Below are 15,972 nucleotides of genomic sequence, written 5' to 3'. Positions count from 1 at the left end.
ATAAGTTGACTGATTTTCACAAGTGGTTTGTAGAATGGCCTCATAGAGTTTTCATGTATAATTAAGTATTCAGATTAAGTAATACTCCTGAGAAAATCAAGAAAAAACATTCCATGAATTCAAAGAAAGTAGGGAAAATTGGCTTTTAGACTTAAAAATCACTCTATAGTGATCCTAGAGAGAAAGACATAAGAATCTGAAACAAATGACACATTAAAACTATTGTCAAGGCAACTTTTCTCAATCACCTTGAAGTAGGAGAAGAAAAGTTTGTCACAGGTGACTGCTGCTAAAGATTCTGGTTCTAAGATAGCAATGCTTCCTTTGATCTGAGGATAGGGGGTGGTTAGAGAGTTAAAGTCTGGCAGGGAGGATGAAGGACGTTTTTCCTCTCCCCATCCTTCCAACTTCTGTGATCAGTGGTGTGTTTATTTTTGTTTTTTATGTTCAACGGGGCAAAAACAAGTCATGTTCATGTAATAAATACCTTCAAATAAGAAATGGAAATATATCTTTATTTTCCACCCAAATTAAAATCACTTATCCTTTCCAAGCACCGTCTTGTCACTTTCAAAACAAGCTTGCAATGAATATTTGATGTGGATACAGAGAGTGGAATAATTTCAAATTAAGTGGGGAAAAAAATGGGAAAAGAACACTCCCCCAATCTTGAAATGCAGTGACAAAGTGAATTTAATGAAACTAAATGAGATCAGCATTTATTATATTAGATACTGAGCTTCCAAAGATGAAAGCAGACTCTGGCATCAAAAATCTTCCACTCCCCTGGGGACAGGATTTGATCTAGTGGAGGTGCCCATCCTCTCTTTCCCTAAGGAGTGTAGTGGTTGATCAGCCAGGTGCTATGGCACAATCTATGATTCCGACACCTACCAGATTGTTTTAAGTTCTGGAGGTCTGTGCCACACAAGGGCTAAAGTCAAATGGATCTTCACTACTGTGGGGAGCCTCCTTGCTGGTGAAGGGAGTGCAACTTTTCTGCAGCTTGGCAGTCTGAGGAGGGATCAACCTTTCCAGACCAGAAAAATGGAAGGGAAGGCTTCCACACCGATCATCACTGACATCTGGACTAGGAGGAGCTGTTATGCTTCCAAGAGAAGGGGCAAGAGACAACTACGACAATAGCATCTGTACTTGAGAGATGGCAAGTCTATGTTCAAATAACAGACCTAACTACTCCAATCAGAAGCACCACCCACCCACCCAGGCCGTCCCATCTAACCTGTACCTGACCTGAGCAGGCCTCTCAGCCTGGAGCACATGGCTTTCCCTACATTCCAAGGCAGCCCCTTCCACTCTTGAATAATTCTCCCAGTTCAGAAAATTTTTCTTGCTCTCAGTGGAAATCTGCCATTCAGAAATTTGTTAATTCTGTCTCTTGGGCCTGAGAAAAGGATCATGCCTCTAATTCAGCTTCTTGCTGACCTACTCAACATGAGCCCAAGGCTTCCTCATTCCTTCCAGGAATCCTGGTTGGGCCTGGTTCTGAAGCCTGTTCCCATTCTGCATGCTCTCATCTGGACACGCTCCAAGCTGTCAGGGTTATTCCTAAAGAACCCTTAAACTCTGAACCCCAAGCACCTGCCCACTTAGCTTCTTCCCGGCTCTGCATGTGCTTTCTTTCTACAGGTGTCTTTTCCTTTGGTAAATACTCTCGACTTCTCTGAACCGGTCAGGTCACAACATGCCCATGTCCTTACAAAGGATTCTGGGAGAGTCTGGGGGCAACAGCAGAGCTACCCAACAGTACTCATACAATCAGGTTTTGGGGTTAAAAACAAAAAAGTTCCAATTGGATATTTTTGATAATATCCAGATAAATCTAGGCTTGGTTCAAAGCAAAGATTCCTAATGATTAGATGTTTCCAAAAATAAAATGGGACTGCCTTGAGGTAATGAGTTCCTTATCACTGGAAATCAGCAAGTAAAGACTATTTATGGAAATGATGTAGAGGGAATTCTCTTGACAACTAAGAGTTGGACTAGATGACCTCTGGGTCCCTTACTCTGTTATCATCCCTCAATTCTGTGTCTATGTTGACACAGTCTGATACCAATGAAGTAGTTACCCAGATCTATTTTAATAATTCTTTGACAGTTGAGAACTTTTTTATCTATATGGTTTTATAGTGACAAATTAAGCAAAAACCTTCAAAATCCAGACTCTTACCCTTTTCGTTACCGCTGTACTTCCCAAGATAGGGTGGAATTTCAGCTTGATATTGTAAACCCACCATTATTTCCTAAAAGAAAGTTTAGGAGGGGAAAAAAAACTTAGTGCTATGCTGAAAACAAATATTCAATATCAAGTAGTTTAAGAAATACAATTTCAATTTCTATTTTAGTTTTAGAACTAGTTCAAAAAGACCATCTAGCTCAAATGGTATAAGAGAATTGTTAGTCATTACCTTCCTTAAATCTTCAGATGAATTTCCAGCATCTGTTTCAACATCTTCACACTCTGATTCCTTATCTCCATCATAAGTAGTGTTAGCTTAACCATACACAAAAAAGAAGAAAACAAGTTAACTTATCTATTTAGTAGCTTATAGACAATAATATAAAAGTACAAAATATTCTGACTCTAAATAGAAGAAAAGTATGTCTTTATACATTAGCCAAAACAGATGTGTATTATGTTCTTATAATAATATAAATGTAAATGACATGCAACCATATACATTTCATATTGGTAAAATAAAACTTAGCTAGTCTGTATACTGATATTTATTTAACATTTAAAGTATTATAAATTCTGTTAATTGTAACCCAGTAACTAACACACATATTAGAGTCCCCCATTTGTTCATCAGAATGCTATTGTAACTTCACAAAAACAGTTGGATAACACAAATTATTTTTTGATAATATAAGACTAGCCAGATCCATTAATATTGCTTATGAGGAAAGACATAAGGGATAATGGCACTATTTCTATTCAACAGCTTACTCAACAATTTTGAGTTTTGATACACTCCAGTTGGTATACTCTCAGGACTAAAGGAGAAAAGAGAGTCAAATAAAATGCCAACAATAATAAGCATCTCTTTTTGAATACTGATGGATTTTCAAAATCAAGGTAGCAAGAGGCTTTTCGGCACTAACAAAAAACTTCTGTGGAATTTAATGGCTGAACTAAGACTAGTTACCATAGCAACAGATAAATCTGATGACAGAAAACAGATAATTCAGCAAGACTTGGTTAATTTATTTATTTAAAAAAAGCATCACAGTTCCCCTATGTCCTGTCTTAGGAGATGACAAAGGAATGGATTTGAATTTTACTTGTGGATGGAATTTGGGTAGTCATTTAAAAACATTCTGAATATAAAGCTATTAAGCCCAAGAAAATGTCATCAACCTACAGCAATAAAGCTATAATTAACCAATAATTATTAGTTTTCCTACATCTTAAAGGTCGAGGGAAGAAATCTGTAGCTTCATGTGAAGTCACTGATGGTGTTAGATCATCAGCAGAAGACTGTGTTTCTTCATCATCACCTGACAAGAGGTCTTTTGCTATTTCCTCCTACATGAGAAAGAAGGCAAGCTATAAGTTAAAGCAAATTTCATTAGAATTTTAAAAGATCATCCTTTATCCATCATACTTGGAAGAAATTAAGAATTGCTTGAAACCACCTAGACTTTTAAAGAAGTGGATTACAAATTCTCCTGTAATCTTGGTCCAAAACTATAAATATGATTTCAATTGTAATTTGGATATATTTCACCAACTACTATGTTAATCTCTAATTCTTGAAAAGTCTGAATAACACTCTAATTCTACTTAATTTGTGAAACACAGAAGACATGCCTGAAGCAGTAAACCAATTTTTAAGATAACCTTTCATAAGAAACCATATCTAACACACAAACACACACACACACACACACACACACACACACACAAATCTTGCCAAAAAAATCACCAAAAGATGATGAATGAATGGAAAAAGAGTCCTCTGCTATATATTTAAAAAAAACCCCATGAAATAAAGTAGTTATAATTATTCTTCAAGTTCACATAATGTGACTTATGCCTTACACTATGTATGGTCTGAAATTTTAAGCAAGTTCCATCTACCTAAGCCTCGATCTCAATCCCTTTGGATATTAAAAACCTGATGAGTTCCTAACAATTACCTTTAACTATATTTAATTAAACATTTCAATGTTATTGTATATATAATATTTCACTTTTTTATAAAGACAACATAAGTAATCTGTACCTTTAGAAAACAGCACTATGAAATAATAGCCTTGTTAATGGATAGGATGTATTCAGATGATAAAACATTATGTTGGAAGCCTCATTTAGTAAGATAGAAATAACCGAAGAGCCCTGGGAAGTGAATTCTCTTCACTGGACAGATTGCAATTCTTGTATTCCAGTAAGGGGGAACAGTATGTGTGAGAGATTTCTGCCTGACTACAGAGGTCCCCTGTACATGAGGATGGTCTAAGTAGCATTATTCCTACGCCAAAGCAACTAGATCAAGAAAATTTCAGGTGGTGACTATTTGAGAAACCATCAAAACTCCTGCTTCTGGGCCTACAAATACCACTGATTCAAAGATGAACATATTGGGATCTTAAACTTGCCCAAATCCCTCCAACTTGGTTAAAAGTAGTTCTATTTCTAGAGGACATGTTAATTTAGGTATCACTCTACTTAATGTTTCTTCAGAATCATAAATTACAGGTGTTTCTAAGTTTAGATACACTGTATCCATTACAATAAAATCCAAGGCCATGGGTGAGTTCACAAATTCACATAGAATTACTTATAAATGATTTGTGAACCCCCCCCCAAAAAAATTAAAATTAAAAATCAAATCCATTAATCAACAAGTACCAACTATGCTGCAGGTACTGCCAGGAGCTAAGAGATACAAAGACAAAAATGAAACAGTACATAACCCCAAGGAGCTTACATTCTTATTTGAGATAAAGCAAGAACTAGAGAAAAACATAGAAGACAATACTAGAAGGTAAGCTCCTTGAGGGTAAGGGCCATCTCAATTTTGTTTTTTAACCTCAGTGTCTTAGTACCTAGCTGAATTGAATTGAACTGATCATAGCCATAGAAAAAGTCAAGAGTCAAAGATGATCAATTTTTTAAAAAAGTATAAACATTAATTTATATAATTAGTGTTGATTTACCTTGTCCAGTGTCATATCTGGTAATTCATCTGCAAGTTCACTTGGGGAGCTATTTGCACTGGAACCAGCTATTCCCGGAATTGTTGATTCATAGCCATAGAATGCCAGCAAATCTTCCAAAGGCATATTTCCTTCCTTGTCAAAGAAAAATATAAACATATATGTATTCTGAAAAGTTGACCCATTATTGAATTACAAGTAAACAAAATATCTCTACTAGTTAGTTAACATGCTCTAAAAAGCATAAGAAAAAACTAAGCTATTTAGAATACATCAAGAGAACAAAGTAATTATCTAAAGTTGAGGTGGAAACATCATAACTTCAATAAAACTAGATTTTTTTAAGTTGATGAGTTCAATATGTTACTACAGAGAAAACCACAATAAATTTAAAGTCACCAAATAGCTGTTTTTTGGTGCAGATGCTTTTCATTTTCAGTTTCAGTTCAAAGGTAACTCTTGTTAAAGCTTCCACTGAAGCAGTTGCTTTAGGTGCCACTGACTCAGGTTGCTTTTGAATTTCTCCTAGATTCTCATTATGAGAGAGAATTTACTGGGACTATATTAATTGATATGTGCTTTTACCCCAAGAAAGAATGAAGTATTTTTTTTTCCCATCTATCAGCTTGTGCTTCACTCTAATTAGAAAATGTGCAGCTGGAAATTGCTGTTGAAAGTTTAATAACATACCTGGTCTTTGGCTATTATATATCAATAACATTTTCATGTTACTGATATGAAGCTACAGTTGTCTGACACTGAATTCTCCTTGATCGTCTACAGTAGTTGACTATTGACTCTACCTTCTTTCTTAAGTCTCTTTCCCTGTCACTTTTTTTTAGGATTTTTTTTTTTTGCAAGGCAATAGGGGTTAAATGGCTTGCCCAAGGTCACACAGCTAGGTCATTATTAAGTATCTGAGGTTGGATTTGAACTCAGGTCCTCCTGACTCCGGGGCCGGTGCTCTATCCACTGCGGCACCTAGCTGCCCCATCCCTGTCACTTTTCTCTGACTGTTCTCTTAGTCTTCTTTGCCTGTTTCCCTTTTGTTTATACTAGTATGAGTCCCCAAATGCTCTGTCCTTAGCCCTCTTCCATTCTCCCTCCCTTAGCAATCTAATCTATCTTCATGGCTTTTATTATTATCACCATGTAGAAGGCTTCAATATTTATACGTTAATCCTAATATCTCCCCAGAATTTCATTCCCTCATTTCTGACTGCTTGCTGGACTCTCCACTTTTATGTACCACCACACCTTAAATACAACATGTTCAAAACTTAACTCATTATCTTCCTCCAAAACCTTCCCTCTCCTAACTTTCATATGTCTATTGAGAGTACCATATCCTCTCACTCACTGAGGTTCAGAACTTTGGAATCAAATGTTAAGAGTGAATTGGATATAAGGAGTTACTGCAGCCAGAGAAACTATTGAAGAAAAGACCTGATTGCAGAGACAAGGGTCTAGGACAGAAAAAGGCCTTCCAAAACATCTCATTTATGAGCTATGTGGAAGCAAGGCAGGAGACCACCTGGTTGACCAGACCTGGAATTCTGATGAAAAATGGATCATTGGTCAGTACTGTTCCCCCTTCCTACCCCCCCCCAAAAGAAAGGACTATGGGACCAACAATCTAGGCAGCCAGAAGCTAATCTACCACCCCCAAGAGAATAAAAACTGTGAAGCAGACAGAGTTGTATTCTGTTATAAATGTGGTAGAGACTGACAAGTTCATGCTGGGGGCACTCAACAAGTGACTCTCACTCACAGGCCCTTCAAATAAGCTACATCTTTCCCATCATTTGCGATTCCAATTTATAAGCCCATATGCCTCTTAAAAAAACACAGAAGGTATTGTACAAAGACGTAAGGGTTATGTGTTACATAAGACACATATTTGATTAAATACCAAGTATTATTTGTTGAAAACATTCATGATTACTGTTTGCCATTTGTTACTATGCAATTTTACCAAGTTTCCATATATTAATTTTTGAACCTTATGATCAGAAATTAAAATGTGATCAAAAGTACAATCCATCAAAAAGTTAAATCAAAAGAATAGTTCATATTTTAAAAACCTAAACCTCATATAATACAGGATTCACGTATACTTTGTTCCTGCACACCTGCTTCTACTTATGCCACTTTGTTGCTCTCAGATGGACCTGCTTCCTGCCAGTCACTACTGCCCTGTCCTTTTCTCTCCCCCAAACTTCCATCTAATCATTTCCCAAATTCTACTAATCCTTTATTTTCAAATATCCCTAGGTCTGTCTTCTCCATACTGTACCAACACCTCACTTCAGAAGGCTCTCATTACTTCTTCCTCAACAATGGTAACAGAATTCTACAAGCTTTTTCTGCCTTTGGAAGATCCTCCCCTGCCAAGTGCATCCTTCATGCTCCTTCCAAACTAATCTTACTAATACAAAGATCTGATCACATCACTACTTGCTTGCCTCAAAACCTGTTAAGTGTCCCATCACCATTTCTAGGCTAAAATACAAATCTGTCCTGACATCCAATGGTCTCCATCATCTGGTGACAAACTACTTTCTGGTCTTATGTCATACCATTCTCCTTTCCAGGCTCATGTTGTAAACCACTGACCTATTCATTGTTCCTCAACCTCATCCTGTGCTCTCCACCTCTTGATTTTGGACAATCTGTCTCTCTTGCTTGGTAAATGTTTCCTCAACTTTTCTGTCCCAAGTCCTATCTTAAGTGCCACTTCTCCTTCGTTGAAGCTTTCCTAGATAACTCCCAAAGTCAATGATCACCCTTTCCCTTCCCATTTCTCTCCTCACTCTCTAAGCATCCATTATACCCTAACAGTTCATTGTGTCTTCCCTCACTACTAGATCATCAGTTTCTTGAAGAAGCCAGTGTCTTTATCTTGTTTGTATAGTTAATGCTGAGCCCTACTGTAGGAGCTACTTAGCTAAGACTGGAACTGAAATGAATTTACAATGATTATTTATAGATGATAGCACTTCAATACAGAAAAGGGAAATCACTCATCTGAAGTCATAAAAATCAGCTTTGATTCTAATTCTGTTCCTTTCAAGTATTGCTGTTCTTCAATCTAGGTCACAAACTTCTATGTTTAAATTATTTTGGAACTGTAATATCTCACTGTAGTTAGAAATAATTTTGAAATGATCATTTTTTGTAGATTATTTTCTAATTAAAGTTTAAATGTATATCAAGATGAACTTAAATTTGCTATGTTCCCTTAATAACTATTTTAATTCAAAAAATCAATAGAGAGAGAGAGGCTCCATGGATTAGGAAAGGTATTTGACTCATTTTGGAGTCAAAGGACCAGGTTCTAAATCTTGTTGCTACAGTTTATCATCTAGGACAAGTCACTTCCTCACAGACCCTTCCTTCTTTCCTATGCAAATTAAGGAGAATGGACTAGATTATCTCTAAGATTCCTTCCAGTTCTAAATGCATGATCCTCTGTGTTAACTAATTCATATATAATTTTTGGTCATTCACATTACTAAATTCCAAACAAATATCACCTACCTGATTTAATAAGCTTACATATTTTGGGGTATCAAAATCTATTATGTGATTATGAAAAGCTGATTTTATTGCCTTAGGTGCATTTGCATGTACAAATCTAAAGAATATAATGCATTCTGAGAATGAATCATGATGGAATGTGAAAGGAGAAATGATTTCTGAGTAGCAAACACATCAAAAGCATCTAGGGTGAGGCACTGTTAAAAAGGAAAACATAATCATGTACTCTTGCACTACAGAAGTCAGGGGTAGAAAAGTTACTTTAATATATTGGCTCCAAATATAAGTTGTACAAAACAGAATGGACCTAAAGCAATCAGATACCTAAAATTAAATGATTTTAACCACTGTGAATCAGTAGTAGAACTAAAGATTTTTAATAGTGTCCTATTCCAGGTATTCAAATGCCTTTTTTTAGGCATCTTATTAATTCCAATTTAATTTTACTTTAAAATTAAGTCTGACTTGAAGAATTTTTCTTTAACAGATCTGTACCTGCTAAAATTCAAGTGATAAGTACAGAATTTTAAAATTGAAAACCTCCCTAAAGACTTTAATGGTAGAAATTAAGAACATTTTAAATTCATGCTTTAAAATGAAAGTTGTCAAAAAGAAAGGGACAACATTGAAGTAACACATATTAGTATAGTAAATTTAAACTAGTGGCATTAAAGAGATTAATCTTCCTAATAAGATAACTCCTTTCCAGCTTTTGTTATCTACTGGAGATACTAAAAAATGATGGTTTGATCAAAAAAAGTGTCATGTCTCTAGAGTCACTGAACACATATAAATTTGGCGCTTTCCTAAAGTCCTACTGCAATTGCTCATCATGGCTGTGTTCAAAAGTTCTGGAAGGTCTAGGCCAAGGTAGAGCAGGTGCAGGTGGGGGAGGAGAAGAAAGCATTAACTGCTGGCCTGCTGGTTGGTTATTGTCTGTTGCCAGAAGTCTAGTCTACCTAAACTCAAAAATATACCACCAGACCGGCAGCAGGATGATCTCTCTTTTTTTTTAATTCACAGTAATTCTAAAGACTATCTATTTAGAAAGGCATTGCAAACGATGGCAATGGTGGCTGTACCTAAGCCAGTAAAATGAAAGATTCTTAAATTACATACTCTGCTTATCTTTATTTAATATTATGGATTAAAAATTCCTTAAGTCTTTATAAAATAATCAAATTTTTAAAATTAAAAATACCTGAGTTTGAGAAAGTCCTACTAATCTGGTACTGGGTGTCTACCTGAGCTCTCTAGCCAATAAACCTTACTGCTTTCTGCTTCTATCAATTTCCAGTAGAGATGGCAATAAGAAAATGAAGGTAAAGCTTTAAAATGCTTTTTAAAGGTCAGAAGCAGAACCAATTGGGCAAGGAAAGGTAAGTATCTCTGTAGCTTGCAGCTTGAGGTTTTTTTTGATATACAAAGCTCATGGTGCATATCAACAGAGTGGATAATTTTTTATTGGGAATTTCTAAATAAAATGAAATTCATGGCTCTGACATCATGTTTTGCTGTGTGAATAGATAAAATGAAAATAGAACAGTTAGATTGAATGCTATTTGACTTTAGAAATTATATCCTTTGGATATCCAGTCTAGCACATACTAGGAACTCTATAAATGCTTGTTATTAGTAATGATTTTTTCCCTTTAACTCTAAATAAGTCTTTTTTTCTTTAGCTTTGTAAAAAAGTTCATTAAAAACATACATCAAACCAGTTGTTAAAGTAGATTGTTCAGGAAAAAAATCCTCCCCCTCCCACCTTCCCACCTAAGATTATGAAGTAAGATGATATGGGAATTCCCTAAATCAACAGAGTCAACACAGGGTCATCCAGAAAGAGTTAGAGAGAGAGAGAGAGAGAGAGAGAGAGAGAGAGAGAGAGAGAGAGATGGAATTTAAACTCCAGTCTTCTTGATTCAATTTTCAATGCATTATTTACTACATCATGGTATATGTAATCATAGGAAGATGGTCAAAATTGAAAAAAAATTGTAGACTTCTACATTATGAGTATTAACCACCTATTCTTAATTAAGCATTCCAAAATCTTAGACCAACTTATACCTAAGTTTTTAGATGTAACAAAATTTTAAAAACACCAAATTCCAAGACAATTTTCTAAAGAAAAGATGTATGGTGAGCATGATAAGAGATTTTGAATTACATTATACGCAACACTGAAAAATGAGAATGAGCTGTTGTTAAAAAAAATCCTCAATGTTAAAAGAAAATTTCAATTTTCAAATTTTAATTATTTCTCACTCTTTTGAAATTTAAAAGTCAGCCATAAGAAATTTGCTTCCATTCTTTTTTTTTCTGGAAGGAACAGATTGTCCTCAAGGACACTCCAGTCCACCCAAGACAAAACTCAAAAGATCACAAGTCAAGCTTTCAAATTTGGAGGAGTATTCTCTAAATGAATATGAGAAGGGCAGATGGACATATTCCCCTTTTCTCCCTCTGATCTCTGTCTCTTATTTATCAGGGAGAGCAATGATGCTTTCTAACTCTTGAATAATGCGCAAAAGCTAAAATGCTACCCTGGTGGTCTGACTTTTCAACTCTGTTATAGCTTTGCTACTAAGGGACAGAGCGCTACCTAATTAACCAAGCTCACAAACTCTTTGGCACTTAAAAAGGTAGAAAGGAAATACTTTGAACATGGAGAGAAGCTGGTTTGGGCAAGGATCAAAGCTGAATTGCAGTAAAGAGGTACAACAGGTAGCTGAGCATTTACTTTCATCAACTTCATCACCAAATAAAATTATGTGGTCACTTTATCCATCACCCAGTAGGGGGTAAATAAGGGATAAATTTTTTGCTCATGTCAGAGAATTTACTAATAGTTATAATGCTTAAATTTCCAATTTACTTTGCTTTCATGGGGGGAAAAAAGACATCTTTGAATATCTGCTCAAACTTCAGATTGTCAATAAAGTACAGAAACTAAAGACATCTAGTATCACGCAGGACAGGAAGAGGAATAGATGAATACTCAATAGTAGTAGACAGAACCCCAGGCTCTCGTCTCTGCCCCAGAGATGACCTCAGACAGATTAAAGAGACTTTTGTGTTTTTCTACCTATGATATTAGGGCAATAATTCTACCTCTTCTCAGGTCAGGAGGCTGTTTTGAGGATATGAAGTTCTTGGAAACCAAAGAAAGTCTGAGAGGAAAGGGCAACTGACAATTAGTCCACTGAGAGACAGGTTGGGTTATATAAGGTGGTTGCATTCTATCACCTGATCACACATGCTAGTGCTTGCTCTGTGCTGATGATGTGCTGAAGTGCCTCACCAATACAGGAGGAAGAGAAACCAATTCAAGGCTAAGAGCCTCCCGCAACAGCCAGACCATCTCCAATAGTCCTGTTTCCTATCAATCAGGCCATGGGGTGGCCTAGTTCTGAGAAAGGCAAATGAGAAAGATACCTTGTACAGCAGATCCTGCACTATAATAAACACAACTATGCAACTCATACTTTCAGTCCTATGGTGAGCTGGTGTGGTCCTCTTCAAAACCAAAGGACGATCAGCTAACATACATAATTCAGTTCTTCATTGAACATCACTCATTTATAATACTTGATAAAACTTTTTTTTCAGGAATGGGGCTAGGCCTCAGAAGCTAGCACCCTAGCAACATCTCCTATCTAATTGTTTAATATGCATGTTTAAGTTTCTTTTTATGGCAAACTGATTTTGAAAGATGAAAAATGGGGCATCTAGGCTTGATTTTTAAAAAAATAATTTTAGGAAGTGTTTTATACTGATCAAAAGTGAAACACAATCTATCTACTTTAAATATTTTAGAATTATCCTCTACTTGGCATAATAGACTAAGCCAGCAAAGCAGTATATTCTTCTCAAAAGAATTTTGGGCTGGGATTCAAGAGACTTACATTCTAATTGGATCTACAAATAACTAATTTGTGACCTTAGATAAGTCACAATGTGACCATATGATGGTTTCTTCAAGTGTAAAATGACTATAATGGTAGTCACCATACTTACCTCACAGTAGTAGTATGAAGATAAAATGAATTAACAGAGTAGAAATTATTAACTCTGTTCTAAAATTGTAAAGTACAATTGACTTTAATATTGGAATCCATCTAAAATCACTGAACAAAAATCCTTCACATATCTCCATATCAAGCTTTGTTAACATTTTCACCTTGTGTGAATCGTATCATAAGATAATCTTTCCTACCTTTTCTAAATCTTCTATTTCAGAACTGAAGTTTTTGCCCTCATCCATCATTTCTTCTTCTTCAAGAGTTCTTTCGTCATCATAGTCATGTACCAACATTTCAACAGTGGGGTCAAAATCATGATCCTCAGAAGATAGAGACCCAACTATAATAAAAATAACAAAAGTTATTTGACTTAGCCACAAAAGACTTACAAAGTAAAATTGCATTCTCTAAGTTATAGGTCTGTGTTTTTATTAAATTCATTTACTTGTAGCCTAGACAATAAAGCACACTAAGGCAAGATTCCATTAATACTACTTTTAGCCTTACCATCTAGAGAAAAGGTATCCTATCTCTTCAGTTTCTTCAAAGAAGCTGGATTAGACATGGTTTAGAAGCATGGTGGCACATAGTCCTGAAACAGCATCTGAATCTAAGAGTTGAAGGACCTGGGCTTAAAATCCTGGCTGGGATACAGATTTTACCATCTGTGTGGCCTTAGGCAAGTTATTTAAATGTTCTGGAACTTAAGTTCTTACAACTAGCTCTACAGCTAGGATACTGGTAGGCCCAACAGGTGTTTTTCTGACAAAGTCAAACTTACTTAAAAATCTTAACAGGGGGCGGCTAGGTGGGGCAGTGGATAGAACACCGGCCTTGGAGTCAGGAGTACCTGGGTTCAAATCCAGTCTCAGACACTTAATAATTACCTAGTCGTGTGGCCTTGGGCAAGCCACTTAACCCCATTGCCTTGCAAAAAAGAAAAAAACTTAAAAAAAAAGTCTGAACAAATAAAAGCAAAATCAGAACACAGACTATAGGCAAAGATGAATTTTTGTCTCTTCGGCTGACAGTTGATAAATTTTGGGAGGGGGAGGAGGAAGAGGAAGAAATTGAATTGTAATCATCTCTATATCTTCCCATAGTTCTTTGTATTTAAAATGGGTGTTTAACAGATGAACCAAAAAGAATCATTAAAACTCCACTAAAAGTGATTTAGTTCAAACAGGAGAAAAACATTTCTCAAATGGGAAACAAATCTGCTTCTTAAAAACCTGCTTAGTTATAGGCTATCTGTGTATATTTTCTTTATAACAGCTATTGCCAAAGCAATTCATTCTTTGAAAGGGTTGTCACTGTTTCATTTCTGTAAAGTTGCACTGCTATAGAAAAATAAAACTCTTCTTAAAATCTTATTGTGTATTATATCTTAAAGTTATGATAATAAAGTTTTTTAAGGATTATTTAGAGGAAAGACATGTTATTGAAATATTTTCACAGCATTTTCATGCATAACATCACATTCTTTAGCTCTCACCAGTTTGTTCACATCTCTTTCTACATCAAAATTAAACTCAGAGACAATAATACTCTTCAACCAAAAAACAGAAGAAAAATTAGAAAACTGGTAACAAAATCCCAGGAGCTCTATGCCACTAAATTTAAGGAAAAAAAAAAACCCTAGCTTTCTTCCATTTGTTTCCACAGTGATATTTCATTCAACTAGACCAATTATTTTTCACTATTTCAAAATCTCAGAACCATCAGTGCTGCTTCTGACTGCAGAAAACCTCAACCAACATTCCTAAAAACTAGTTTTATACAATTGCTATATAGAATGTAAATCTTTTATTTCTGTAATGATAAACTAAAAAAAAGGGTTGCCTGATGAGATGGCTCTATCTACAAGAACACTGAAGCTTATGAGAATCATAGACTATTTTTTCCCAGGAAAAAAAAGCATGAATTTGAAAGACTCTAAACCAAATTATAACTCCTTGCATATTCCAGAGCTCTGAGGTTTAATTACATTGTGTCCTCCCAACTAGATTCCATGATATATTAAAGGCATAAATTCTATATATGCCCCCTTTTAATTGTGAAATTCAAGCTACTAAGATTCTAATGTACCTGCAGTATGCATTAGTTGATTAATTTAAAACCAGATATATTCTATTTGAATACCAAGATGATAACTTATTATCAATTTCACATTTCTTTCTACACAACAACAGATAAACTGAGTTGAAACAAAACAAAAAACTCAACTTCATCATCATTTTAGGTGTCTGGAATTATAAAATCAGTCTTAGTTTTACTTTCTTTTTCTGAACACATTATCCATAGAAACTATGTATGTAGCTCAGACTAGGAGAGTAATATTTTAATTCACAATCAAGAGAATTTTTTTAAAAAAACATGAAAAGTGTGTCAACCTGGAACATTTTGCTCTTTAATAAAGACCTTTTCTAGGCTCACGAGATGATATCTTCAGTTTAGATGTCTTTTAAAAAACGTTTGGAATTCTGTCTCAATTCCATGGGACTGGGAATGTACCGAGTGCTGCTACTTTGTTTTTATCAATTAATATTAAAAATTTAGTGGAAGAGAAGGAATTATCCTCTGCTGGATTGAAGTTTTAAAAACATTCCCTAGAATGGATTCCAGTGAACAATTCTCTTTAAATTCCTTTTTATCAGACTAAAATCAACTTACTTAAAAGTAATATCTATTCCAGTAACCTCAAGTCTTAAGTAATTTGGAGATAAATTAATCTATTTAAAGGATGATACTCAGTTAAATGCCAATAGCTTCTGATTCTACTGAGAAAAGAATCACCTTTCCTGTTTCCTCTTGATTTTTCCTTTATTATTAGACGTTTTCTGTATGACCATTCTCATCAACAAAACTGGAAGGGACCCTAGAGATATTCTAAACTAACCCTCTCCCTTTACAGATGATGATGATGATGATCATAGGACAAAAGCCAGCTTGAGTTTCTGACACCAAACCTGACAAAAATGTTAATCTATTCAAGATCCAAAAGAAATTGGGGTGGGGAACGGTGTTAAATGGTCCCCGGTCCAGAAGGAGCAACCATCTAAGCATTGAATCGATCTCTTTCCAAATCTCAAATCAAAATCTTAAGTTAAAGCCTGAACAGAATTCCAAGAAAACTTTCTAGGCGAGGGTTTTCCAGACCGGCCCCAACGCCGATGGCTGAGAGTCAAGACACACACTATTGAAAAAGCAAACATTCATTTCG

General features: G+C 35.4%; 1 protein-coding gene across 5 annotated transcripts in view; it reads right to left on the bottom strand.

Annotated features, from left to right (window-relative positions):
• MIER3 (MIER family member 3) overlaps positions 1-15,972 on the bottom strand; it is an 84,797-nt gene that overhangs the window by 15,392 nt on the left and 53,433 nt on the right. For 3 of the 5 annotated variants that reach the window (XM_074207918.1, XM_074207919.1, XM_074207921.1), the window contains 5 exons: positions 12,944-13,089; positions 5,185-5,319; positions 3,430-3,550; positions 2,430-2,515; positions 2,192-2,264 (listed from right to left, as the gene is read on the bottom strand). In XM_074207918.1, the coding sequence (XP_074064019.1) occupies positions 2,192-2,264; positions 2,430-2,515; positions 3,430-3,550; positions 5,185-5,319; positions 12,944-13,089 (561 nt within the window). Of the gene's footprint in view, positions 1-2,191; positions 2,265-2,429; positions 2,516-3,429; positions 3,551-5,184; positions 5,320-12,943; positions 13,090-13,256; positions 15,964-15,972 lie in introns of those variants that run through there. The other 2 variants (XM_074207923.1, XM_074207922.1) reach the window with 2 other exon arrangements.

The sequence above is a fragment of the Macrotis lagotis genome, chromosome X (assembly GCF_037893015.1).
Source record: "Macrotis lagotis isolate mMagLag1 chromosome X, bilby.v1.9.chrom.fasta, whole genome shotgun sequence".
In the NCBI taxonomy this organism is placed as follows: Eukaryota; Metazoa; Chordata; class Mammalia; order Peramelemorphia; family Peramelidae; genus Macrotis; species Macrotis lagotis.
The sequence above is the reverse complement of the archived record's forward strand: the minus strand, read 5'-3'. Positions and strand labels throughout refer to the sequence as shown.